The sequence below is a fragment of the Podarcis raffonei genome, chromosome 8, assembly GCF_027172205.1.
Source record: "Podarcis raffonei isolate rPodRaf1 chromosome 8, rPodRaf1.pri, whole genome shotgun sequence".
Taxonomy (NCBI): Eukaryota; Metazoa; Chordata; class Lepidosauria; order Squamata; family Lacertidae; genus Podarcis; species Podarcis raffonei.
In genome coordinates this window covers 74,206,940-74,234,869 of record NC_070609.1, presented here as the reverse complement: position 1 = coordinate 74,234,869, position 27,930 = coordinate 74,206,940, and the positions used below count along the sequence as shown (strand labels likewise).

The 27,930-nt window shown below is 44.4% G+C and overlaps 1 protein-coding gene across 12 annotated transcripts in view; it reads left to right on the top strand.

Annotated features, from left to right (window-relative positions):
* The window catches only part of RERE (arginine-glutamic acid dipeptide repeats), a 345,593-nt gene that overhangs the window by 144,762 nt on the left and 172,901 nt on the right, over window positions 1–27,930 (top strand). For 10 of the 12 annotated variants that reach the window (XM_053400835.1, XM_053400844.1, XM_053400847.1 and 7 more), the window contains 2 exons: window positions 1,294–1,364; window positions 2,252–2,314. In XM_053400835.1, coding sequence (XP_053256810.1) covers window positions 1,294–1,364; window positions 2,252–2,314 — 134 coding nt within the window. The remainder of the gene's footprint in view (window positions 1–1,293; window positions 1,365–2,251; window positions 2,315–27,930) is intronic. The other 2 variants (XM_053400843.1, XM_053400842.1) reach the window with 1 other exon arrangement.

Sequence of the window (27,930 nt, the reverse complement as noted above, 5' to 3'; positions counted from 1 at the left end):
TTTTATAGACACTCTAAAGAGGATTTCCTGTTTTCTGACATCCAGTCTGCCAGTCCTAGCCATCTTGAAGCCAATGCAGGTGCTGATTTTCTGCAGCCCCCCCTTTTTTTTACTGTAGCTTCTTGATAAATGGGGCACATTTTATGCTACGATAACATATGACAAATATAACCACTTGGGCACCAGATTTTTTAAAAAATGGTTGTTGTTGCCTTTATATCCTGCCTTTTCCTCCAAGGAGCTTAAGATGGTATGCATGGTTCTTCCCCTCCTCATTCCTCACAACAAACTTGTCAGGTAAGTTAGGCTGAGAGGCAGTGACTGGCTCAAAATCAAAATTCATGGTCAAGTGGGGATTTGAACCCAGGTCTCCCAGGTTCGACATTATAACCGCTATACCACAGTGGCTCTTACTAGCTTACCTCCTTATATCTTCCAATATAAATTGTTTCATGGAAGCAAAAAAGCAAAAAGCCATTCTCATCTAATGAAAGAATATGAGTTTTCCTGTCCTCTTATCAAGAGGCAGTGACAATAAAGTCTGTAGTGAAAAATATAGAATTAGGGTGTTTTAGGATATGTTGGTTGTCCAATTTTACAGTAGAGGCTACTTTGAAAGGTCATACAGCATATAAATAACTTGTGCTTGTCATAGGGTAAGTGATTTCATGATTAGGCGCAAAACCAGGTTAGCACTGTTGGATTTTTAATGACTATTTAGCTGCAAGAAGTTTGACTTTGTTTTCTGTCTTGATTGACATAACTGTGTTAGGTTGTGACCTGGTCATTTCGCCAGTTTAATTATGGGGATCACTCTGGCAGTACTTGTTTTTGTGACACAGTTCCCCAGAGAATTGATCCTTAAAACAATATAAAGTGTCACAAAAAGCCATATGTGGCTCAGGACTCCAGTACCTTAAGGACTGCTTCTTCCCACATGAACCAGCCCAGATGGTATGTTTGTCATGAGGTTCTTCTCCATGTGCCCCCTTAGCAGACAGTGCTGAGAGTGGCAGCATGAGAGTGTTCTCAGTGGTGGCTTCCTGCTTAGGGAATTCTCTCCCTAGAGAAGCACGCCTAGCCCCATTTTTAGGTGCCAGGCAGAAACATTTTTATTCACCTATTTATTCATTTATTTTCTTTGCACTAGATCACATTTTATAGTACTTTTCATTGTGAGTTATTCATCTAATAGAAAAGGTTGTGTGTTTTCTCTGCATTTTTGTCAGGCTAGAGGAACTAGCTGCCATAAATTTAAGATTAACTCTCTTCCTTTCTTTTTCTTTTTTAAAGATTGCGTGTATATTGAGAGTCGGCGACCAAACACTCCATACTTCATCTGTAGCATTCAAGACTTCAAATTGGTAAGCAACAGCAATTTTAAAAAACATAATATTGGGAACTTTTCAAAGACTACTTTTTATTGCAACCAAAACCTTCCTGGCAATTGCTACTCTCCACGGTCATGATTCTTGTTTACCTATCTCTCGTTCTTTGACAGTCTTTATTTTTGCATTGTGAGGGTGAACATGGGCTGTTACTAGGTGCCACTTTATGTAATTACTACGGTTACTACAATGTTATATTCTAGTGCACTTCTGGTAATTTCTCACAAGCTATAAATGTGTGGCACCTATGGATGATAAGGAAGAAATGCCTTACTTTTATGACCTGCACAGAGTATGTGCCTCTTTCTTGCATGTTTACCATTGTGGGCTTAGGTATGAACATAGGAAGCTATTTCATACCAGGCCAGACTTTGTCCATGCATCCTAGCCTCCATATGCAGCTGTAGGTTAAGATCTTCAGCAAAGACTCACTAGGCAAGAACCTTTGGCCCCCCAGATGTTGTTGAACTGCAACTCCAACCATCCCTGGCCATTGGCCATGCTTGTTGAGGCTGATGGGAATTGTAGTTCAGCTGTATCTGGAGGGCCACAGATTGTCTTCACCAGAGGGCTTTCTGTGGATATTCCTGCCATCTGAGGTGGGGTGGATGGCAAGTTGGGAAGAGGGCCTTCACATTGGTGGTGGCCAAACTGTGGAAAGTTACCCTGGAGAACTTGGCATCTACCTTACAGGGAGACGGGGGGCCCTTTTTTATTTTCCCAAGCACTTTCAGGATAATTTTAACCTTTTCTTATTGTGCTTATGTTGACCTTTGATATCTTGCTGACTCTTTTAAGTCGGTTACACTGTCCTCTGTTGTCTTTTATTTGTATTTTTTATGTAACCAACCTTGGGAACATAGCTCAGTGGTAGAGCACCCGCTCCGCGTGTAGGTGATCCCAGATTGAATCTCCAGCATCTGCAGGTAGGGCTGGGAGAGCCTCCCTTTTTTGAAATGCTGGCGAGTCTCTGCCAGTCAGTGTGGACAATACTGGGTCTTGGGCAGAGATGTGTCTTTGTCACCTGCTGCAAAGCTTATCTGCAGGCACACCACATGAGCTGTAGCCAAGGATTGTTCTATGGCATACCACTCTGGGGGAGATAAACCATAAGTCCAGATTCAGATGTAATTGTAAACCAAACCATAGCCCAGCAGTGGAAAGTCCAGAGGAGGAACAAAGCAGCCGCCATCTTCTCTCCAGGTGTCTGCTTGGTTGCTCATTCTTGCCAAGCCATGGTTTGGCTTAGCATTCTGTGCCAGCTGATTAAGTGTGCTTAGGTGTATTGAGCGCAGGATCCATGTGAACATGATGCCTGGTGGGTCTGCCATCCTTTGCCACCTACATCTGCTGACCACACATGACTTAAGACAGCAGCATTATGTAGGAACTTCCTGCCAGGTTGCTCTTGAGGTCAGAAAGAGATCTGTTTTTCAAAAACTTAAATAAAATACACATATTTGGGTGGCCTGTTGCTCAGCTCTGTAAACCACCATCTGTTCCTCTCCCCAAATCTATCTTTTTTCTTTCTCCCTGCCTTCCCCCTTTTCTCTCGCCCCCTTCCCCTGCTGCTTCTGGTTAACGTTGTAAAGCTGCGGTGTTAGAGAATGTGCTTCCTTTCCCTGGTTACTTTGACAGTCTGTTTCAATATTTATGTGTCTGCTATTTTTACCCCCTGGAGATCTCAATTATGTACAGTTTCTCCTCTTCCAGGTAATTTTTCACATCCTTCTGATTTTTGGAGCCAGTCCAGCTTCCTTAAAAAAAAGCCTTTTTTGATCCCACTCCCCCCTTTCAATCCCTGCTCTCCAGCAAATTCAATAATACCCTGACATGAACAATACTAGGTGTTTTTTTAAAAAGTGATGGCTTTTAAAGCTACGAGACGTTTTAAGCCCCATTTATGCAATTTTGCACATTAGCAGGTGCTTTGGTGTTCAGGAGGAATTGCTCCTGCAAAAAAATAATGTTGGATTACAGTGCGAGTTGCCATTCTGGGCAGGAGTACCTGCTGAGCAACAGTAATTGCTTAGGGTATTAACAGCAATGAAAGCTGAAGCTTCTGTTGTCAGTATTGGTCTGCTACAACACATTAAAGCTGTCTGCAAAACAGTGTGGGAAGCGGAGCACAATATGTTTTAGTACCTTTATGTATATCTTCTTTTTTAAAAAAACAACAACACACACACACACACACAGCACAATCTGACAACCTCCTTGTGTTTCTTAAATCTCTTGCTTTCAGATTTTGCATTTAGCTTAGGGTGGCAGTGATGTATAACTCTTAACCGTGATGCTGACTTTTCTTTTATGGAATAGCTATATTTACAGCCTGCCTGCTTCTCTCTCTCTCTCTCTCTCTCTCTCTCTCTCTCTCTCTCCCCTCCCTCTCTCTCAAAAATGAAATAAAATGTTTTTATTTCATTTTACAACATATAATAAGCAGCAACTGTTAGAAACATCTTGACTGTTTTTGCATTATTCACCCATAAGAGCTTTCAGGGAACCGTGAATGAAAGGAAAATACATTATCATACCATACAAATAGCACACAGTGATATAGGTAACTCGCTCACGCTTACTTTATTTATGTGATCACAGCTTTGCACGGGTTGGGGGCGGGAATAAATAAATAAATGGAGAGCGGAGGAATAGCTGCAGAAAGGAGGTGTTACAGAAGTGGGTCCAATTGCGACTACGTGGTGATTTGTGGGTGCTAGGTTGGTGACAACAGTTTAAAAAGCTCTGCAGTTAATACCATTTCCATTTTCACTTTCTTTGTTTCTCCTTCTTGCATCCTGGGACAAGCTACAGCCAAGCAACATAGTTGAGATTGTAGAATTGTAGCATTGAAAGGGTCCCAAGGGTCATCTAGTCCAACCCTCTCGCAAATAGCCATTCCGTTGTGGTGACTGTAACCTAGGTGCCATTTGGCGCCTAGCTTATATATCTGAGTTTCTAACACTGCCAAGAGGAGGGTGGCAGTTCTGAATGAGCAGCCTTCAGTCTCTGTTGGCATAAATCTCACACTCTCACAAAGACCACCCAGTACAGACCAAGAGCTCTCAATTGCACCTTTGCCGGCGCTGCTGGCTGTGCTGCTGTTTGAAGCAGACAAGTGGCAGGTCTGGAGCTCAGCTGCTCATTGGCAGGAGGGCCCTTTCAGCTCCAAAATGTAGCCTGATTTCAGAATGGAAGGGAGCGAACCCTGGGGGAAAATCTTTTCAAGACTGTGCTGGCTTGATATCCTTATTCCTGTGACACTATGGAATCTTGGCAGCAAGGAAAGCCGTATGGATAGTCCAGTTAAATACCCTCTTTTTGAAGTTGCTCTCCTTTCTCTTTCCCCCGCCCCAAATCCCTCCTAAAATCTTCCTTGGGCTGTATTTTGGCTCCAGTCTATTCTCCCTTGCCATAATATTAGAGTGGTTTTACTGCCTCTTTCACCAGGTCTCTCTTGCTCATTAACTGGTGGCCCAGTTGTAAATTTTCCTCATTACTCCAGTCCTCTTTGCAAACTTTTGCCTTTGCGTTAATTGCTGGCTGACTGACTTGGCTAGAATTGATCACTCGTATTTCTCCAGTGGCCTCTTGCAGTTGTGTGTGTGTGTGTGTTTTTAAATGCAGATTTAAATCTAAAATTAATTGGTTGCCCTTCCACTGGCTGTCCTTGAGTGTATCTGAAAGTGGAAAGGGGTCAGTGTCTGTGTGTGTGTTTTCTCCAGGAAACCTTAACATTTCCTGGCACCCAGCACATTGCAGCATAGAGAGTAACACTATTGATTTGTTTTTAAGGGCACAGCAGACTGCCAAACTGTTTTAGTCTGATCTGAACCAGATCCGGTTGGCAAAGCTCTGCTGTGCACCATGATCTAATATATCTCCCTCACTCGCAGATCCTAATTCGGTGTAATGATAGAGTAGCTGGAGGAGGCAAAAAATTGATTACTGGCTCCCAGACAGCAACGGCAACTTTTCTTGTTATAACATGCCAGATGTCTTCACTAATACGCCATTTCCCCCCCATTAATTCTGCTTTTGCAGGATAGCTCTGATTGCATGAGAACCTCCAGTTTCCAGAGTGGTGCAAGTTTTAATATAGTAATGCATACACTGGCAGAAAGATACACATATGCCTTTGTAAACATTTTGACCTGGTTCTGCATTGGAACAGATCTTTGTTTGTGAAAGATGTGCCAATATCTTTCGTTCCTCCAGGAATGATCACACTGGTTGCTTATCAAAGGTGGGAGTGATCCTGTACCAGCCTTCCCCAATCAGGTGCTCTTCAGATATTGCTGGGCAGAAAAAAAATTCAAAATGGATCCCCCCCCCGTGTTTTTATATTTCCACATCTCTCCTCCATTCAATATGTTCATTAGGAATAATGAACAGGTGCTGGTTCTGTTTGTTGGTCTAGTGCAGCCTGATTCAGTGGTCAGAGTTGATAGGAGTTATATTCCTGCAACATCTGGAGGGCACTGGATTGTGGGAGGCAGATATAAACTATATTTTTAATATATTTTTTCCTAAATAGCTAACCAGGTTCTCAGTACCTATTTAAATGCCCTACTTTTTAGATAAGGTATCCAAGTACCCAGGAGCCCCCAAATACTCCATGCAAATCCCTTCTTGATTGGACAAGAGTAATCTTGTTTTCCATTTGCCTGCAGCATATCAGAGTGCGTAAAGTAACAGATGATGTGGCAATTGAACAGGGCCCTCTCCAAAGTGCGAAAAGACGTGTATAGCTTTCTAAACTGGGCTTAGGGGGGCTATTTGTTTTTCTTTGTAATGGAACACGGTGGCACTGCTGCTGTTGCATTGCTGTGTACATGGTGGATGGGCTTCGTTGCACCTGTGTTCCTCTCTGTGAAAGGAACAAGATGCCCTTGTAGTGGACTTGGGTCACTTTACACTTACCGTCTATAGACATCGTGATCAAGGCAGCCACCTTGTTTTTAAGAGGCATGTTGCGGAATTGTAAGAATGCAGAACAATGCCACACAGGCTCTCCTGCTCATGGGGATTGCATTTCAATGTTAATTTTCCTTGCACGCGTTTTGATGGTTGGAAGATTTGTGTAGCATACACGAAATAAAATGAAATAAATGCACAGAAGCGGAAGGCAAGCCCTGTGACCAATTGCTGCTTCCTCCTCATACTGATGAGATCTCCCCCTCCCCATTTAATTACCACAGCATTCAGACCTGTAAACTGGTATCAGTTTACAGATGCTTTTTGTCTAGCTGCACTACAGCAGGGGTCCCCAAACTGAGGCCCGTGGGCTGGATAAGGCCCGAGGGACTCGTTTATTTGGCCTGCGGCGACTGCCGCCGCCCGCTCTTACCGGCACTGCACTGCGCAGCTGTCCATTTCCGGGTCGGAGGAGCACCGGAAATAGCTTGTGCGCATGCGCACGCGTTATTTGTGCACACGCAAGCATTATTTCTGGTGCACATCCAGGTCAGCATATCCGGTGCACATGTGCACAAGCTATTTCCGGTGCTCCTCCAACCCGGAAGTGTCTCCCCCACCCTGGAGGCACCGGCCCGAGGCGAGGTAAATTTGCTGACCCCTGCTCTACAGCATGGTTAATGATCGTGGCAGTGCCACAACTGTTTGTTAAAAAAATAAAATAAGGACTAGCGCTGCTGAATCAGATCAAAGATTCATCTAACCCAGGGGTGCGGAACTGATGCGTGGTCAGGACAGCCCACCTCTCAATGCTGGGTGACCTAGTTTTGCCTGCAAGGTTTGCAATCAAAGCATGTGAGTAAAGGCACAGCCCTGTGCTTTTCAAATGCTGCATAGGGTCTGCTTGCAAATCCTCTTTTGACCCAGCCGTGTCTTTCCTGCCCCACAACTGATACCATATATGGCATCTCATGTAAGGTGGGTAGACATGGCTTGGTCAAAATAGCGTTGCAAGCCAAAGATGGAGGCCTGGTGGGATTAATTAGCTGCCAGGCTAACTTCATGCTGCAGGTTTTGATACATAAAACTTTATGCAGCTTGGGACCAGGATACTGGAAAGATCTTCTCACTCCTTATATACTCCGTTGATCACTGCAGGTGAGGGCTTCTTGAAGATAGCATCTTACCGGGAGGGTTGTTCTGCACAACATAGGAATGGTGGCTCCTGTTATTTAGAATTTCCTCTCCTTTATTTTCAACATTTCTCTTGCCTTGTTAGCTCCTACTGAAGTCATTCCTCTTCCAACAAGACTTTTAAGTCGAGATGTTTCCCAATCTGCATCTGTATTATAATTGTTTTCAATGTTTCATCCCTTTGGGAGGAAGGGCGGGATATAAATTTAATAAATAGATAAAAATAAGCAATTAAGCCAGTGGGCCAGAGGTTTCCCCATCACTGATCTGGCCTATCCTCTTTTATCCTGCATCAGCCACCCTGCTGCCTCCAGGAAGCCCATAAAAGGCAAATTCCTTCCCCGTTTTTGCATGTTATGGATTTAAAAACTTGTTTCGTTTTTGGGGGGGTGTGGGCAGAGCTCCATGATTTGCTTAACTCCTGAAAAGCCTCAGTTCTTTTATCTTGACTAATTACCAAGAAGCTGATCTCTTGGATGTTTGCTAGCTGTCATGCCTTCTCGTTAGTGCTTTAGCTGCTCTCAGTATGAAGACAATCTCCCCTCCGCCAGCGTCATTCATTGGCTCATTTGTTTAGATTTTGGGGGTGGTCTGTTATTGCTATTCTTCTGTGGTGGCGGCACTGGCTTTTTTCTTCTTTGCCCTATACCTCTGTCTTCCATTTTGGGAAAATCTGCCCATATCCACATTGTTCAGAAATTGGTATTTCAGGTGCATCCACATGATAGGAGCAGTTTGTTTGTTTGTTTGTTTATATAAAAGCTTTTGAGTGCCCACCCCCTTCAGCTAAGCTGCATGAGACAATAACTTAAAATACAAAACAACAGTGTAGAGTGACTGTGGGAAAATTCAGCATATAACTACCATAAAGCAGGTAAAACATCATACAGTAAATTGATACTGCCTGTTTAAAAGCCTGAGCAAATTTTTAACAGCAGTCTTTGTTTTCTGGTACTGGGATTACAGGCATCCCCTCACTTACATGGGGGTTACATTCCAGTCCCCTCACTTGTAGCTGAAATTGTCGGGAGCACTCTCTAAAAAGCCTTCAAATGCCCTTTTTTCCTGTTCTCCACCACTCTCTCCCACTCTTTCCTGAACCCAGACCCAAATATCTAAAAGTTGAAGCTTTGGGGCCAGCTAGAGGCTGGAGGACCTGCGGGAAAGCTGCTGCTGCTGCACTGCCCTACGCATCAGCCTTTAGACGGGGAGGCTGAGCAGCGAAAACAAAGCCCCACTATGCCTCAGGTCCTTTGGAGCATCCTCTGCCTTCACAGATGTCCTCTTTGAGCTTCGGGAGAGTCAAGTACCCCTGGGAAAAGCATTCTGAAACAAGGGGCTGCTACTGAAAAGGACCCTTCTCTGGTCCCCACCCACCTAACTTCAGGGGAGATCCTGAGTGGAGTGTCAGATGATGAATTCAGCGTACAGGACACTGTGGTAGAATGCAGTACTTTAGGCACCCAAGTCATTCAGAGCTTTAGTTGCCTCCGAACCACAATGGGGTTGGCGTAAAACGTTGAGCTGGTGACCTGATAATCATACTGAAATGGAAAGAGATTGACTCTTAGCCTAAATATTTAGCAAGCCTTTGAGTTTTACTTCACTGTAAATCAGGCAGTGTGTGTGTAGCACAGAAAATAAAGTGGGAACTGGCATGTCTGGTTGAGTTTTCAGGCTGATTAGCTTCTGCAGCATGGGTGCTAATTAGATTGCCTTGTAGCCAGTGGTGGATCTTTTCCCTTTTGCTAGCTAGTGAATTGAAAGAGTAAAGCAGTGGAAACACCGTTGAGGACTAAGGGCTACCACTTTTGATGGTCTTGCCTGTTGTGCAGATCTGTTGCCCACCAGATATTGATGGTCTAGACCAGTGTTTCCCAACCTTGTGCCTCCAGCTGTTTTTGGACTACAATTCCCATAATCCCTTGCCACTGGTCTTGCTAGTCAGGGATGATGGGAGTTGTAGTTCAAAAACAGCTGGAGGCACAAGGTTGGGAAACACTGGTCTAGACTACTCATTGTGCCTTTGAATGCCAGTTGCTGGGAATCACAAGTAGGGAGAGGGCTGTTGAACTCAGGTCCTGCTTGCAGGCTTCCCAGTTGGCCGCTGTGAGAACAGGATGCTGGACCAAGATGTGCCATTGCCTTATCAAGGCTTTTCTTAAGTTCTTACTGTTGGCCATGCAGGCTGATGGGAGTTGGTGTCTAAAGGTTACACGGTGCTGTGCCAATCTGGAGTGCCACTGGCTTCCCAGCCCTGAATTAGAAGCTAGCCAGCTTTGCAGGGTTTGTTACCCTAGTGTGTCAGTGAGAAGAAGAGGGGATTTGTCCTCTCACTGGTGCATTTAGACTTTCTTCCCACCCGCTTCCTTTCAGGAAGCAATTATTGCAAGGGTGAGCACATCAACATGAAGTCTGAATTGGGGCTGTAAGTGCAGTGGGTTGTATCCTGCTATGATACCCTAAGAGTAGACTTGATTTCAATGGGTTAGGGCTAACATTGGATACAGCCTAGTATGGCTGAGGGAGCTACCAGGGCAGAGAGGGAAGAAAGGATGAAAATAGGCTCAAGAAATACAAAGTGAATGTGGCCATGCCCTACACACAGCAGCGGACATGGTGGAGAAAAGCTCACAGCAGCCCATTCATGTCCACAGCTACTTCTGATTTACAACTCCCTTCCTGGGCGTTACCTGCTCTGTTTTCACTGACAGCCAGTTTACTTTGAAAGTTTCTTCCTCTCTCCCCGTTTCCCATAATAATAGAGTTTGGGAGTCATCCAGAGAAGCTGACTAGCAGGGTGGATTCGTGACAGACAAAAGGAAGGACCTCTTCACGCAGCATGTAATTAATTTATGGGACTCGCTGCCATAGCATTAGATGGCTTTAAAAGAGGATTAGACAAATTCATGGAGGATCAGTCTATCAATGGCTATTAGCTATGATGGCTATATGCAACTCCTGTTTCAGAGACAGAATATTACTTCATATCAATTGCAGGAGAAGGCTGTTGCTTTCGCAGCCTGGCTTGAGGGTTTCCAGAGGTCTCAAATTGGTCGCAGTTGGAGCAGAGTGCAGAAATTGATGGTCCAGCAGGGCTCTTCTTATATGCTTAGGCTGTTCATATTATTTTAGAGATACAAAAAACACCCTTTACACTTCTTTTTAAACAAGCATTTGATTCTGTTGTTGCTTAATTTAATTTATTGCTGGCTCTGCTTGTACTTTGTCCTTTCCTGCAGCTTTTAGCCTTGGCTATTTTTTGGTGATGTATTTTACCGATGGATTATTCTTTCTATTTTCTGTGCTTTGTTTTTTTCTATTTTTTCCCCACCACTTCCAGCAATTCTTGTTGGGAGTAGTAGCCTTTCCAGATCCGAGATCCAAACATGCATTGGCAACCCAATTCTTTCCTTTTTTAACCACACATTTTGATGGTGGTAGAGCTATAGTTTCAACCCACTGTGGAACAGGCCATGAGCTAGTAGTGGGTGCTGAACCACACGTTGAAGATCAGTGCATTGGAAGGGAAAATGAGAATGTAAAAGATTTGCTTAAAGATTTGAGAAATCCAGGTGCCTAAGTCATCACTAGCATCTCATAAATTGGGTCTGGCACCTGGAGTACTGAAGGTAGGCAGGGAGCAGAGAGAAGGCAATTTATCCTTGTGTATCAACAACTGAGCTGATAGAAATGTTGGCTCCCTCCACAGTGAGTCGTAGTCTGTGCATCCAAAAGAAAAGAAAAAAAGAGAGTAATAAAGCCTACCAGCACTGAGTCTCTTTCTTTCTCTTACTTTTCTTACCTCAAGTGCAGCGTGCGACTGAATATCTCCCATTTCCCCTTTGTTAGCGGTTTGCCTTTCCGAGAAGCTCTCACTGTAAGGGAATATTACAGAGGATATTTGCTTTAAGAGCAGCTTCCTGCACTGCCATCTGCTCCTTTTAACTTAATCCTGCAGTGAACTGAAGGCATATTCAATTTGTGGGCAACAGGAAATGCGATTACGGTAACGCAGAGTTGATATAAACATGGTGTTTCTAACTTGATTTCAGGGCCCAGAGCAGAGAGGAAAGAGCTTGTGCTAAGAGGGGAGCTTCAGCTCTGGAGCAGGTTGCGGTGTGTTTGCTTTTGGTGGAACTTGTAAGGAAGAGTGTGCGTGCATCAAGATTTAGTTTGCTGGCTACAGGACTGGTACACACAAGGCAACCTTTTGCTAGTTAAGCCAACAGTGGGCTTCCTCTGTCTGAAAGGAATAGACATACATCTGGTGCTCTTTCTGAAGCTGCTGGTGCTTCTGTGTTCATCTCCTGTGCATTCATTCTGACAGTTGAGTTGCAGGATGACATTTGGCCTAGTGTCCACACAACTAATGCTGATCCTTTTTATTACTGAGCCTGACACTTTTGCCAGAGTGTCATAAGGTCTGTAAATGATGTTGTACACTGTTTCGTCAAGCTAAGTGAAAAGCTGGACATAAATCCTGAATGAATGACCAACCAACCAACCATGTCCAACTACCGGCTATTGTGGGGAATTATTCCTCAACTCAGGCTTGATTTCAAGTTTTGTGAATGGACGGCAGCTTCCAAAGCCCAAATATTGGATGTCTCTCATTCTGCTGGATTTGCTCTGTGCTAACGCGGGTGGCGCTATGGGTTAAACCTCAGAGCCTAGGGCTTGCCGATCAGAAGGTTGGTGTTTCGAATCCCCGCAATGGGGTGAGCTCCCGTTGCTCAGTCCCTGCTCCTGCCAACCTAGCAGTTCGAAAGCACGTCAAAGTGCAAGTAGATAAATAGGTACCGCTCTGGCAGGAAGGTAAACAGCGTTTCCGTGCGCTGCTCTGGTTCGCCAGAAGCGGCTTAGTCATGCTGGCCACATGACCTGGAAGCTGCACGCCGGCTCCCTCAGCCAATAAAGCGAGATGAGCGCTGCAACCCCAGAGTCGGCCACGACTGGACCTAATGGTCAGGGGTCCCTTTACCTTTTTAACTTCTGTTGGAGTAAAACTCATGTCTTGAGCTTTGACTTAAATCTAGGAATGGGGAACTTGTGGTCTTTCAAATGTGGTTGGCCCCCAGTTTCCACAAGCCCCATCCAGCATCACCATTAGTCAGGGGGCTTACAACATCTGGATGGCCACAGGCCAGTGCCGAATTATCAGATAGGCAGAGTAGGTACTGGGCTATGGGGCCTTTTAGGGCCCCTGCGACAATGGATCAAAATAATATTGATTTGATCTTGAAAGAAAATTACACAGGGTTTAATCTGGCATTGCCACAGGCTCCCCATTTCTGACTTGGATGTTCCCTTCCAAATCACTCTCATAAATAGGATGCCTTGGGTGAGATGTTCCCCAAATTTCAGCTTTCTTTCCTTTGGTGAAGTACCTTAACTCTCTGACACCTCCCATGAGTGAAGGAGTCACCCCCGAGCATCTTATGGCTGTGTCTTTTTTTAAAGTACAGAGCTGTCTGGCACCACATGATTTGATTCCTTTCAAGTGCTTTTTGATAACTGTGATGGCTCGGAACAAGCGGAGGTTTTCACATTTCAGCATCTCAATTTGAAAAGGAGAAGTGGGCTACAAACCCTAGTATAAAATGCACATGTTTTGTACTCCAATTCTGTCCTGTCCTGTCCTGTGCCAGAGCTGGGGTCTGGAGACAGTTCCACCTATGCAGTGCAGCACCTGTGCCATGGAGAGGTTTGGCCATTTGGATTAACAAAAAAGATAGAATATGCATCCCCCCCCCAAAAAAAACACACACACAAATCCAGATGAGACTGCGATGTTATTTCTTCTGTGTTAGAAATTATTAAAAGCTCTTTGGGGGCAAATGAATTCACAACACCCTATCCTTGTCACAGTTTTGTCATTTTTATGAGAGCCTGACTCTAAACATAAAATCAAATGAAACCAGTGCATATCTAGTCAAAGAATTTTAATGGCACAATTTTTATTTTAGCTTGTTTTTATTTTTGGTTATATTTTGCTATTTTTCTAAAATGCAAACGAGGGCTGCTGTGCTTTGCATCCAGAATGAAACACTCTAGCATGTCCAAGGACCTGAAAAATGGCGGGTTTGCCGCATAAAACGGGGCTGGTTATTAGAGGCGGTGCGGTTGCCCTTTGTTGCTTGTGTGTTTACTTGATTGAAGCATCTTGTCTGTGATGATTTTCTTCCCTCCTAGAAGGCTGATTTGAATGGAGCATAGAGCGGGATTGCCCCAGGGCCTTGTAACAATTTATAGTCTGTGGATGGAAAGAGAGAAGTGCATAAAAAGACAGTTGTGAAATGCCTCCAGTGCCCTGTAATAGAAAATCTGTGTATGATGACCTTGGCTGTGAGGGCCGGCGGGATCGTTTTGATGTGATCCAACGGGTTATAAAGGGAAGGGAAGAATTGCTTCTCTCACCTGGAAAGGGAGCGAGACACAGGAAATAATGCCCTCACAGAGTTTCCTTTTTTTTCTGGGCCCAATAATAAGAGGGCTAAGATTCTTTATTACGCCAGGATAATGCTTTTGAATGCAAATTTCCCTGGGGGGTGCTGAGGCCCAGCACCAGCCACAAACACCTATGTGTTTTAATGGTCTTATTCTCCCTGTGAATGAATTGGCTCTGTGTTTCCCCCACAAAGCTGCAGCTTTAAATTAATTCAGGGCTAATTTTCCTCTTGCCAGTTTTGGGACTATGCTTGACCTTTTCCGGTTTTTGGTACGGGGGGGAAATTGCTGATTAATATAGGCAGCAATTATTTCTGCCCATATCTCCCCCTTTCCCCTTTAAGACATTTTTTCTCTTGGATTCATTTCCTTTCCCACTCCCCTCCGTGGAAAAAAAAAAGAGAGCACAGTTCCTTGGAGCAGATGTCCTAGGACTGGTATAATAATCACCCTCTGTATCGAGGCTAAGTTGACTATTAAGCCACCAAGCGCACTTCATTAATGCAAGAGGCAGATTGGGTTGAGGCTATGTGTAGCAATGTTAATTTTTTTTAAAAAAAAGCTGCTTTGCCTGCAAATGAGAATTGACAGCTCGCTTTTAATGTGAGTCGCTGGAAATCTTTTTATTGCAGGGACAAATAGGTTGTGAGAAGGTGGCAGGGATCAGTGGGCAGGGATCCGGGTGCAGGATGACAAAGAATCAGAGGCGACAGTTTTAAGAACAGTGTGGCAGGGGCTTGTGCGGTGATTAAATTCGCCGATGCTGTCATTGAGCTGTAAGGCTGCAGATAACATTTTCTCCCCGCGCTGGAAACAAGAATCAATACCAACTCCTTGACAGGGGCTAAATTATTAAATAGAGCCTTTCTTTACAATGTTTCATTATCTGGGATTTACCTCAGCTGGCGATTTGTCAGTGGGGGCGGGCGGGGAGGAGGAGGGCGAGTGAGATTTGCTGGGCGTTTTGTATTAAAATTATTCCAGCTTGCATTATGAATCCCTTTTGGATAATTCCCCCCCTCCTTGCCGATCTTTGATCTGCTTCTGCCAAGATGGCATTTAGCCTTTTCATACCGTTATTAAAACAGAGGGGTGGGGAAAAGATTGTGGAGAGAGAGAGGGAGCAACCTTTTATTCCTTATACTGTCGCTGATTTACAGATATGCTTCTCCCATCAGGGCCCCCCTCCCTCTTCCGTTTTGCTTGGGAAACAGACAGATTTGTGCCTCCCCCTCAGCAGATGGGTACGGAAGAGACCTTCTCTGTTCTCCCTTCCCCTCCCATGTCTGTAGGAACGCTAAGCACAATCTGGGTTGCTTGTACCAAAGAGATCAGGGGAAAACCAAGGGGCCACACGTTAACTGAGCATTGTAAGTGGCATATGTTTGGGACACTGCCATTTGTGGGGCTAACCAGTGGCAGGCAGATAGGGCAGAACACCACAGAGGGGTGGGGCTAGAGGGTCCCCATCTATATCCACAGCTGTGCTCCTGTTCTGCAAATGGCAACTTTAAATTACGAATGGCAGGCAGGTAAATAGCAACTCAGCTCACCTGGGGTGAGTAACGGTAGCCTGCGAGATGGGGTGGTAGGTACTTCCCTCCAGGCTAGTAGCTTTTGTAGATTTATTTGCAAGGCTTGGGAGAGCTGACAGTTCCCTCTAGCTTTTTCTCTCTCTCCAACCCACACGGTCAGCTTTTATCTCACCTCACCAACCCTCCCTGTTTGCTGTCCATAGATCATTTTATTTTTGTGCCTTTGCAGCTAAGCACAGGTGAGGATGAATGGACTCCTGCTATTTATAACCTCCCAAAGTTATGTAGCAAGGAACCATTGTATATTTTATATCCTGACCCAAGGAGGTGCTAGTGGGAGGCTGCAAAGCAAGATCCTTTCTCCAAACAACAACTAAATATCTTCTTCCTGTATTCTCTGCAGTCCCACACGTGGGATTTTGCACCACCCAGTACAGTGGTACCTTGGGTCCGTTCTTAACCTGAAACTGTTCTTAACCTGAAGCACCACTTTAGCTGATGGGGCCTCCTGCTGCTGCCACGTCGCCAGAGCACGATTTCTGTTCTCATCGTGAAGCAAAGTTCTTAACCCAAGTTACTATTTCTGGGTTAGCGGAGTCTGTAACCTGAAGCGTATGTAACCCGAGGTACCACTGTACTGGGAATGACTTGTGACTCCTTGCCCTTTGGCTGCTTGCTCAGTCCTCTTCTTTGGGGAAGGGTTGTAACTCAGTGATGTAGCACCTGCTTTGCACACAGAAAATCCCAGGTTTGATCCCTGGCATCCTCAGGTAGGACTAAGAATGCCCCTGCCTGAAACCTGAGAGAGCAGCTGCTAGCCCATGTTGACCATACTGGGCTAGGTGGACCCTTAGCCGGATTTGATACCAGACAGCTTCCTATGTTCTAACTGCTGTGTTTAGCAGATGCTCAGAGTGTGTCCTCTGTAGATTATCTTTGCACTGTTGCATATTAGGACAGGGAGACTCCTTCCCTCCTGCCTCTTTTTAAAATTCCGTTTTTTTACAGAAATACACTTTTCAGAGCTACATTCTGCGAGAGCAGACTACATGGATCAACATCAGGCAGCTTGATACATGCCTTTGGATTCCCGCCCCCTCTTGAGGGCAAATGCAAACTCCATCAGTGTCCAGTAGTTAGTCCACTGTAGTGGTTTACCACAATAGTCTTTTAAACAGATTACACTCTTAATGGTGGCTGCAGGTTTAATTTAATATATTTCCTGGCTCCAGTAGTAAGTCTGGTGTAGTCAGCCTGGTATGACATTGAGCGACAGTCATTTATTTTAGAGCTCTCCTTCTAAATCCCTTCCTAAGAATTGTGTAGCATTCTGCGTTGTTTGTGGTTCCATGTGCAAAGGGGCTTTTGGAATTCTGTTTTGAGGCTGTTTTTTTTTTTAACTTTGATTGTCTTGGCAGAAAAGTGGCAGAACATTTTAGATCTGAAGTGGTACCTAGATGCTATAATACAGAATCCAATCCTGTAATAAAAATCTTGGTCTCTTTTTAATATATATGCACAAACTAGTAGCCCTCATAGTTCTGGAGAGGGATTGATTGTTCCCAATGCTCAGGAGCCAGATTTCCCCTCTTCTTTGCTCAACACACATTAATTGCTTTTGCTGGCCTTCCACCTATCCGATCCCAAGCCTAAGTCTCAGTTTCTGCAGTGTTGGGCAGGTGCTTGTAAGCCTCTTGTTTACCGTAAGACTCAGTGGTGCTTGCCTTTAATGTCAGCCATATAGTTGCCTTTGCTTTGCCTTACTATCTTCCCGTCCTATGGTTGCGTTATAACCTGGCTTTAAAGCAATTTAGCTTTAAAAAGATCCCTACTCTCCCCTTCCCTACTTCCATTGACAAGATGTTCAGGAGACAAGGCAGGGTATGTGTGTGTGCTTATGGTGGTGGATTATAATTCTGCTTGCTTTTGTCCCTGTCCCCATGTGAATGAGGAGATACATAACTATTCTTTTAAAGGAGAACATTATGGAAGGGACAGGATGCAGTAGTGGTGTGCTGACAGGAGCTGTAAAAATTGGTGTGAATTTATTTGTATCCATCCCTGTGACCTAATTGCCTGGATTCTTAATTATGCAAACCTCTTACCAGTAATGCTGCCGCACCTTGGACCTCTTGCCTGCCGCTTTCCCCCCACAGTCTCATTTCCTGGTGTTCACCCAATGTAAACACAGCCATTTCCTACACCTGATGTTCAGATAATTGGCTGCTAAATAAAACAGAAGCTGTCTTCTTAGAACGAAGAGAGAACACACACACACACACACACACACACACACACACACACACACACGGCAGGCGATGGGCTTCTTTTTTGCATCTTAAAATAATTAAACCCTTTTAAAAAAAATAACTATTGGGAGCAATTGGAGTTAAAATGAATTTAGCCAACTCCTTTAAGTATGTCGAATAGCAAGAACATCTGTCTTATTTAATATTGCCCCTGACCTTTAGGATTATTGAAGTTGAGATTTTCTCTGTAGTCATCGGGGGGGTACTTGGAGCACTGTTCAGGTTTTGTGTGTGTGTGAGAGAGAGCGAAGATAAGTCCCCAGAGACATGTTATTACACTTCATAAGTCACTAAAGAGAATTCATTAGAGAAATTTGTTTTTGCACTTTCAGAATGGGCTTTTATTTCCAAGGGAGGTGGAATGTCATGGTGATCACTAAATTTGAATGGTGGTCTCTGTGACTATGCAGTATGGCTAGGAAATGGTTTTTTGACTCCTTGACTTGTTTCCAAGGTAGAAAAAACATTGGTTGGGTCTCATTGGTTGGCTTTGTGAAGGAAGTGCTCAGTGTTGTTTTTCTAGAAAAAAGAGGTGCCGGAACTCACTATGAACACCTCCCTTGTTCTCTTACAATGGCAATGGTGCCCACCTGAGAGGTGCTAGAACTGAGTTCCTGTGAGTTCTGGCTGAAAAAAAAGCCCTAGAAATACTTATTTCTTTTTGGCTTTGTGTGTTGTTGAATTCTCAGCTCGAATCTGGAGCAACTTGCAATTTTGATGAAAGTGATCGGTTGGGTCTGTATTAGTTTGGGGCCATTTAGATGTATTTTGAGAAGATAATTCTTTAATTAAATTAGCGGTGTATAAGGATTCTCCCCCGCCCATCCCCTTTCTGCTCTCTGTGTAGCAAGTTCATTAATCCTAAACACACTTCTCTTTTCCCTCCCTTCAAGTGTGGAAATTGCTTATCTACATAGTTCAGAAAAAAGAAACAAAGTGGAGATTTCGAAACTACTATAATGCTGTCTAATTTAGAAGGAGCTTGACCTTACTCCTTAAGAGCAGAATTCTTCACACCTGTTGTCTCGCTACTATTTGTCACAATCCTGTAGGCGGGGTCAATATGACATGATATTCAGTGACTGAGGCAGAGAGAATAGCTCTGGGTCTGAGGCCACCCAGCAGACTTCTAGCAAAAGTGACGTTTGAGAATAGGATCATACATAGAATCTAGTCCGCTCTGTTACTCAATGCACACAATACAAAGCCGCCTCAATGGATAACTGTCCAGTGAGGGAAAGCACATTCCCTTCTTATATTTACGTCCCACCCTTTCACTGCCTTATTATTATTATTTACCATATTTATATATCGTCCTTCATCAAGAGACCACAGGATGGTTTACAACATAAAACAAAATATCATAGTAGAAAAATAAGGGGGGAGACAATAACCCAAGGCAGCCTCCCATCTGGTTCCCATGCATTTTGCCCATCCAGACATTGATAATCTCCAGACCTTCTTAAACCTATGGTTAGTTAATTTGTTATACAGTGGTACCTCAGGTTAAGTACTTAATTCGTTCCGGAGGTCCGTTCTTAACCTGAAACTGTACTTAACCTGAAGCACCACTTTAGCTAATGGGGCCTCCTGCTGCTGCTGCGCCGCCGGAGCATGATTTTTGTTCTCATCCTGAAGCGAAGTTCTTAACCCGAGGTAATATTTCTGGGTTAGCGGAGTCTGTAACCTGAAGCGTATGTAACCTGAAGCGTATGTAACCCGAGGTACCACTGTAGTGTCAGACTGTTGTCACAGTCAGTCAGGCTCTCTTAGGGGTGGTATTCAGCTAAGGTTTACTCAGCTTTGACCCAGTGAAATGAATGGACTCCCCTTAGTTATTATGCTTTAATTTCACTGAGCAAAACTGGGTTTAATTACCACCCTTAATGTTCTACCAAAGTGTACCTAAATCTAGACCTTCCTTCTTTGGCAACAGAGGTTTGCTCTTTTCAGTTTGACTGTCCTTCAGGTATTTGAAGACTGCCTTCAAGATCCCCTCTCCATTTCCTCTTCTCCAGATAAACAAACCAAACTCCTCCAACTTTTTCTCATAGGACTTGTCTCCTACACCAGTGAGTATCGTCCCTGAATTTGGGTTTTCATTCACTGTCTAGTTTCTCAGCCACTTTGCTTCCGGACACTTTTGCCTATGCAGGGTGAGGGATGAAAGAGGCAGCTCGGGGACTGTACAAACCACAGAAACATGGGGACTCCAAATCTTGGAGCTGCAGCCATCACTCTTAGGAAAGAAGGCTATTTAATATCTTGGATAATGGGCCCCAAATGGGCTGCACATTTATTACAGGGTTTCAGCTTCCAAATCAATAAATCAGTTAGATTGTTTGTTTACTTTTATTTTTTAACATTAATTTTATTATAACCACCACCACCATCATTTGGCTAATACCCTCTTAGATAGCCCTCTCGGGATAGAAGATAAGGCCAAAACTCACTAGTAGTAGTTGCTGTGCATGCAGACAGTTCTAGGTTTGAGGCCCAGCATTTGCTTGTAGGGCTAGGATAGGGTCACTTTCTGAAATCCTGGAGGGCTGCTGTCAGTGCAAGCAGTGCTAAGTTAAATGGACCTTTGATCCGGCTCTATATAACACAACTTCTGACATTCCTGAGGGTACCTCTCTTCAAAGGATATTTGAAGGACCCTATCTCCTACCTTTCTCTTGGTCCTGCCACCGTCACAGGCATGCTTGGCGAAGGACATGAAAGAGGGCCTTCTTGGTGGCCTCTCTGATTGTGGAACTCCTTTCCGAGGGAGGCTAGGCTGGCCTTCTCTGTGTTTTCCTTTTGCCAGGAAGCAAAAGGAACACTTTCCTGTTCCAGCAGACCTTTGGCTGCTGTGGTGGGGTCTTTTTGAGTACAGTGGTACCTCTAGATACGAACGGGATCCATTCCAGAGCCCCGTTCTCATCTAGAAGCAAACATATCTAGTGATGGCACGTCTGCGCACGTCGCTTTTCGCTGCTTCTGCGCATGCGCGTCACATCATTTTGAGCATCTGCGCATGCGCAAGCAGTGAAACCCGGAAGTAACATGCTCCGTTACTTCTGGGTTGCTGCAGAGCGCAACTCAAACGTGCTCAACCCAAAGTGCATTCAACCCGAGGTATGATTGTACAAGTCTTTTTAAATTATTATAGGTTTTTCTGTACTTTTTTATTTAAAGGTTACTCAATGGTTTTTAAAATATTTATATTTATTGTGTGCGTGTTTTTTAACTGTATCTGTTTTACTTTGTGCTGTGAGCCACCTTGGGTCCTTGACTGAGAGCAAGGCAGTGATATAGATAAATACAACAGTACCTGCTGTGCTATAATGCACAAGTGCAGCTAAATGTATACTTCCTCCTTCAGAATGATTCTCGCTCTCCAGTATGGATATTTATTCAGATTCAATCAGTTGATTAAACTCATATTGTTAAAATAAAACAAAAAGCTCTCATTCGTTGAGTGAGAGCCATAATTTATTTACTCAATGCACCAGTGATATTTTGGCACACTGAAGTTCAGAAACAATAAAAATGGATTGGCATGCTTAATGGAAGCTGAAATGTTTGAGCTAAGTCCTGGGAAGCCCTCCCTCCTCCCTCTTTACCACCACCTCTCTTTCAGCTGAGTCACAGATGGTAGAATTGGAGCTGCTGACCTTCAGCTCCTTCTCCAAATATTTGTTCTTCTGCCTCAGATCTATCTTTCAACTACTGGGTAATCTGTCTGTCAGGCACACAGCCACTTTAACAAAAGAAATCCTTCTTTGACTTTGTATTCTTTATTAGTTTCCCCCAGTTTCCAGCTGTCACGAAGGGTGGGTGGCCCTTTCAGTTTGTTGCACCAGGCATGTGGACCGTTGCTTGGATTGCCGTGCACCCAGATGTGCTGAGTGGTAATGCCCAAGACTCACCATCAACACACTTTTGTTGCATTGGTGCCATAACTTGGAAAATGTGGTGTCAGCTGAGCGGCGCTTGGGACAAGTTCCCCCTTTGCCCAATAAAAGCCCACTCAGGACCCTTAGATCTGTCAACCTCAGGTGTCCAAAAGTGGAATGCGCATGGCACCATGTATGCATTTCCTTTTGTATTTCGTGAACCTTCAGGGCACTCAGCTGTACCAACTTTGCACCCCTCCCTCCCTTTAATCACAGTTACAGTCATTTACTGAACCCTGATTCCAAGCAAGTTACCTTAAATAGAGCGGGGAAAGTTTATGAAGCCTCTGTCTTGGAAACTTGTACATTTCTGGCAAACCTAGACCTGTGGAATCCTTCTCTACATTACTGGAAATTGTAAACAACTCTGGAGATGAATCTTTTGAGATTCCGGGGTGGCTCTTGAGGACACTCCTGTACCAAAATATAACAGTTAAACAAAGAAGAAAAATTACCTGGTATTTGGTCTCCTCGGTACCCAGAAGTTGGATGTGAACCTTTATTTTGAAGTTCAGGGAAGATGCCACAGATCTTAGTGATGGCTTCTTAAGGGGGATGGGGGACAAAGCATGGACACAGGAAGCTACTGAGCCAGACCATTAGTCCATCTAGTTCATTATTGTTTACATTGACCGGCCGTGGTTCTTCAGGGCGTCAAGCAGGGGGTCTCTACCAACCCAAATAATCGATTCCAGGGATTGAACCTGGTGCCTTAGGCATGCAAAGCCGATGCTCTGCCATCAAGATTCTGCTTCCATAATCAATTTCTTTTATTGAAAATTTTCAACACAGAATACAATAAAAACCAAACTAATCTAAATAGAAATAAAGCAGACAGAAAAGATAGGGGAGGAGGAGGAGGAGATATCACCCTTATTCCACACAAAGTAGGGTGAGCCCTCCCTGCTCTCACCTTGGAGTTTTCCCCTCTTCCCCCATCCTCCTACCCTGGGAGATTCTCTCTGCCCAACCCTTCAAACAGGGCCCTTCATCTTCCATCCATCATATCTCTCTCTCTCTCTCTCTCTCTCTCTCTCTCTCTCTCCCTCTCTCTCCCTCTCTCCCTCTCTCCCTCTCTCCCTCCTTCCTGTGTGTTCATTAACCCAAAATAGGAAACATCAAAAAACAAAACAAAATGTAAATATAGAGATAGTGTTAGGAAAAGAAAGCAAAAATTAGAAGTCATAGAAAAGGAGAGATAAGAAGAAAAAATAAGGGCTCACGATATAATCAGGGCTTTGATTCTTCATCTGCCAATTATGTATATAAAGATTATTCAAAATATGCAAAATATACACTCCAGGATAAGATGCTGCTTCCCACCGTAAAATCAAAACATTTATGACAGATAAAAATGTGAAATGATATCAAACTCTGGGAAAAGGCCCTCAGAGGGAAGTGCAAGTCTGATATTTTCTCTTTATTCATCACGGTCATCTTGCTATAAGTTCTGTGGAGCAGGCTCCCTGTACATCGCAGTTGAGAGCTAGTTCATTGTATCTTGCTTTTGGTGTTTCATTGGATGATGTGTTTTTTTTTAATCTAGGCAGATTAAAAAAGGCCCTCTCCCTTGCTGGGCAGAGTGAGGGGTGGCAACTGGGAGGCATAGTGCCACCTCAGTACTGGATTTCAACATACCCTCTTGATGGCGCTGAAGAAAGCAGGGTGGGTGGGGAATCCATTGCCTTCCATTTTGGAGTTGGAGCCTTATCTAGTATAACCAAGGGAAACTGCTGCGGAAGAAGACTTTTTGCTTTACATTGTGGGTTGTTGGGTCCTTTGCCTTCTCTGCCCTCTCTTCGGTTTGGGTTAGAAGGCTGGCTAACAAGGCATACACTTAATCAGAAGTTGCTGCTAGCAGCCTTAAAGCTGCTACAGAAGTTCTGTGAGCTGGCTTTCTTTGTGCCAGGCAGAAACAGACTCTTTTGCTCACTATTATAGAAGAGAAGCTGAAGAAAGGGCCCCTGCTCCTGGTACTTAAGAATGTGACTGTGGAGAACCTCAGAGACTAATTTGCTGGAAACCTTCCCTGTCCTAGCAGTCCTTCAGGTTTTCTTGTGGAGGGATCTAGCAGGAGAGATAGAAGCTAAGCAGCCGCTCAGTAGGGATGGGCGATATATCAGTATATTGTCCAACACTGGTTTGAAGTTCACAGTGTGATAATTGTTTTATAATATTTGAGCTGGCAATATATTGTGAATATAATGTGTGCAAGGGCTAGGCGATACCTGGTTTTCAACATTGTGATAACTCACCAGCTAAACATTGCAATAACTCACTAGCTAAACGTTGCAGTGTTATCACCAGCTAAACACTGCAGTCTACCACAGTATCTGAAATAAGGATGGAACTATACAGAGGCCAACAGGACAATGTCCTGGCAACTGCTACTACTTAGGGGTCTAAAATGGGCAAATGACAATATTATCAACCATCGCACATGCAGTTTTATCACCAGGCATGCCAAAATGCACCCCTACGGGACTTTTGGTTTTTGGCTTAGCTACCAAATGGTGGGATAGAGGATAATCCAAAGTACGGCGATGAGTCATATTGAATACAAACAATCTGGTACTGCCAGTAGCGGCATCCTGCGAGGCCTTGCACTGGCGACGGGAGATGGCAGCAATAGTAGTGGCAGCCTGTGAGGCCTCGTGGCGACACAAGCAATGGGGCTTGCGAGACCTCACAGTGGTGGCAAGAAGTGGCAGCAGCCTGCAACTCCTCCTGACAGTAGTGGGAGGTAGTGACAGAAGCTGTGGTAGCCTGCCTCAGCAAGGCCTTGAAGGCCACTTCCGCTTCTGCCACTGTCTCCTGCTGCTACTGCAAGGCCTCGCAGGCTGCCGCTACTGCCGCCGCCATAACAAGGCCTTGCGGGCCGCTGCCACTTTTGCCACTGCTGTCCACTGCCGTGGCAATGCTTTGCAGGCTGCTGATTATTGTGCCCCTTCCAGGCTGCTGCTGCTTCTTCCCCTCCCCTGACATTGTTGATTCTGCTGCCACCAGGCTGCTGCCTCTTCTGTTTCCCAGTAGACCTGCTGCCAGTCCGGCAGTCCCAGATTATTTGTATTCATGTTGACTCATCACTGTACTTTGGATTGTCCGGAATACCACCATTTGTTAGCCGAGCCCAAAACCCAAAGTTTCATTTGAATGCATTTTGGCTTGTCTGCTGCTGAAAGTGACCATGAGGTGATTGATAATATCATTAATCCGTTTCAGACCCTTAAATAGTAGCAGTTGCCAGGACATTGTCTTGTTCGCCTCTGCACAGTTCTTTATTTCAGATAGTGTGATATATCAATATATCACAATGTTTATCTGGTGATATATCACGATATTGAAAACCAGTTATCGCCCAGCCCTACTGTTCAGCTGCTCAGATTTGTTGGTAACTGGGCTTAAATTGAGCCTCTGTGGTGACCAATGAGTATGATGGTAGAAACTTAGATTGTCTCCCAGGGAGGACAAAGGGGGAAGGGCTGTAGCTCAGTGGCAAAGCGTCTGTTTTGCATGCCGAAGGTCTTGGGTTCAATCCCCAGTGGCATCCCCAGGTAGGGTTGGGAGAGAACCCCTGAAATTCCAGAGATCTGTTGGCAGTCCTTGTAGGCAATGCTGAACTGGGTGGACACATGTTCTGTCTCTGTATGTATGAGGCACTCCCTGTGTTCTGCAGCCTGACAGAACTCAATTTGTGGTCCTCTTTCAGTGGTAGGAAAAGGTAATTGTCATACTTGTGTTCCCCTTCTGGCAGCTGCTGCACCTCTGATGTTGTGGCTAGGCTGCATTGCTTGATGGCAGCAAACACAACTGTACTTGGTTTGCCCTTTGCACACATGAAAAGTTGCAAAGGAACGATGAAAGAATTCAGTTATTGCCCCGGGCTACACCAACCAGAAGGTTGGAGCTATAACTTCCATCAGTCCCAGCTACCACGGCTCAACTCTGGATGTCCCTTTTCATTTTTGTTATAGCTTACAGCCAAACAATACAGGTTTTTTTACGACTTCTGGGACATACTCAATGGTACTTTGGTTAGTTAGTTAGCAATCCAGAACAAATGCTCTTTAAAAGAGCTTTGGGGAAAGAGTGCAGTGGAACAGCTTCTTTGACATGGCTGGTTCTGCCAACCTCTTTCCCAATAAGAGGCCCTGCACATCTTGGCATAACTTCTGCCAGTGACCAGCCTGAGCAGGCAGCTGGAGTGGTGCCATGTAGCTTTTCTCTGCCATGGGAAGGACTAGTGTGGTGCAATGGCAGCCGAACAGCCTTCAGAGCTATCTTGGTCACCTGCCCTGACTTTATAAAAAGCTGGGGCAGGCAGCGGTCAGAGATGGGGTGTGTATGTGTGTGCACATGTTGTACAATGGAGGAAGGAGACTGGGAAGAATAGGTAAGTGGACAGTAGCAACACACTAATGGTGAACCAGGTGTGCACAAAATATAATGTCCCAGCACTCTCAGATTTTCCATGAACAAGTTGCGTGCTTGATAACAAAACTATGGCCTCCCCCCCCATGTCCAGTTACTCTTAGCAGCCAGGTGGTGGATGGTTGACTTCAAATGCCCAGACTATCTCCCTTGCAGCTGTTGAGACCACAGTGGCAGTCTCTGCAACCCAGATGTTCAATTTATAGTGAGATCCCTTTAATTAAGACAATAAAATATACATGCTTTGGCCCTGTCAAGGATAAAGATGTTAATTTATGCTCTCTATCTTATTGTAGTTTTTGGTGAGTCACTCTGGGCTTCTTAACTCTGTCGTGGATTGCCAGACAATCCCTTGTCTTTTCAAGGGAGTTTTTAGTCAGACAATCCCTTGTCTTTTCAAGGGAGTTTTTAAAAGAGAGGTTACCTGGTTTTGTGCGGATCAATTAGATAATTTCAGCTCTCTGGTGCCTTTTTAGCTTCCAGGCTTATCACAAAAAAACCCCACATCAAAAGTAGGAATGTAATCCACAATACTGTCTTCTGCTCTGGGCATCTCCCTCAGGAATACAGCTACTCTGGTGTCCCCTTACCCCCCAAATAACCTTTCTGTAAAAAAAAATCACATTCCCCAGAAGGTTATGTTTTTTCTCCTTTTGCCAAGTCCTCATATCTCCTGGCCTCCGACTAAGAGCACAGCTTTACATATTTGTATTACACAAGCACTCATAAGAAATTTCATCTCCTTGTGCTGTGTAACCTGATCAAAAAAATACCGCTGCGACCTAGGTAGACCAGAATGGAGTACAGCCCATCGTGTTAATGCCAGGCAATGGGCTGCTGGAAAGCCTTCTGAATACATTGTGTATGTGTGTATTTGCTGATTTTCAGGTTACTGTCTGTGCATTTAAAAAAATATATATAAAAAGCTCAAAATATTGTTTGTTGCCTTCTAATCTAAGCTTTTTGAGTTCCAGAACAGGCTGGCCCCCTGAGCAAAAAAGATTTTCACACTCTGAAGTGCAAAATTCCATTGGCGTGTGGTAAAATATCATCATAAATCTTTCATCTGGATGCTGCAGCTGTTGATTTCCTCCCTCCCTCTCTCCCTCCCCCAATCCCTGCATTTGCCTGTGTAACCTGCTACTCTGTGTAATTCTGTCTGCTGCATAATCTTCACCTCTGATTAGGCAGGGCGTGACCCCCGGGTGCTCTTTCTTCCTACACAGATGCTTGCTGGCTTTGGTGAACAAAACAAGACATGGAAACTTGAAGTGTGGTTGTGAGCTTTTCCTTTTTAAAGTGACACACACAAGAAAACCCCAGTAATAAATCACAGCAATAAATAAACAAAGAAATAGGCACTGTGTGATTTTTTTTAAAAGTACAGCTGATTGAAACTGTGATTTTGGAAACCCTGAGATGACTTAATTCAAATATTATTAATGAACACAGGGACACAGGTAACTCTGCCTGATACAAAATCAGATCATTGGTCCATCTATCTCAGTATTGTCAACACAGACTGGCAAGTGCTTCCCACCTCTGCTCTCTAAAGTGCAACGACAGCAAAGTGTTTTTATGTATGGGTTCTCATGGGTCTACAGTGATGCTCAATAGACCTGCCCTTTACCTCTTATCAATTGGGTATGCACCACAAGACATACTTCGCAATGCTTAGCAATGCATAGAGGTGTTAACTCTCTTCAGGGAGAGAGTTCCCTGAAGATAGGGAATTTGTTAGAAAAATTAAAATCGGTTATTGTGC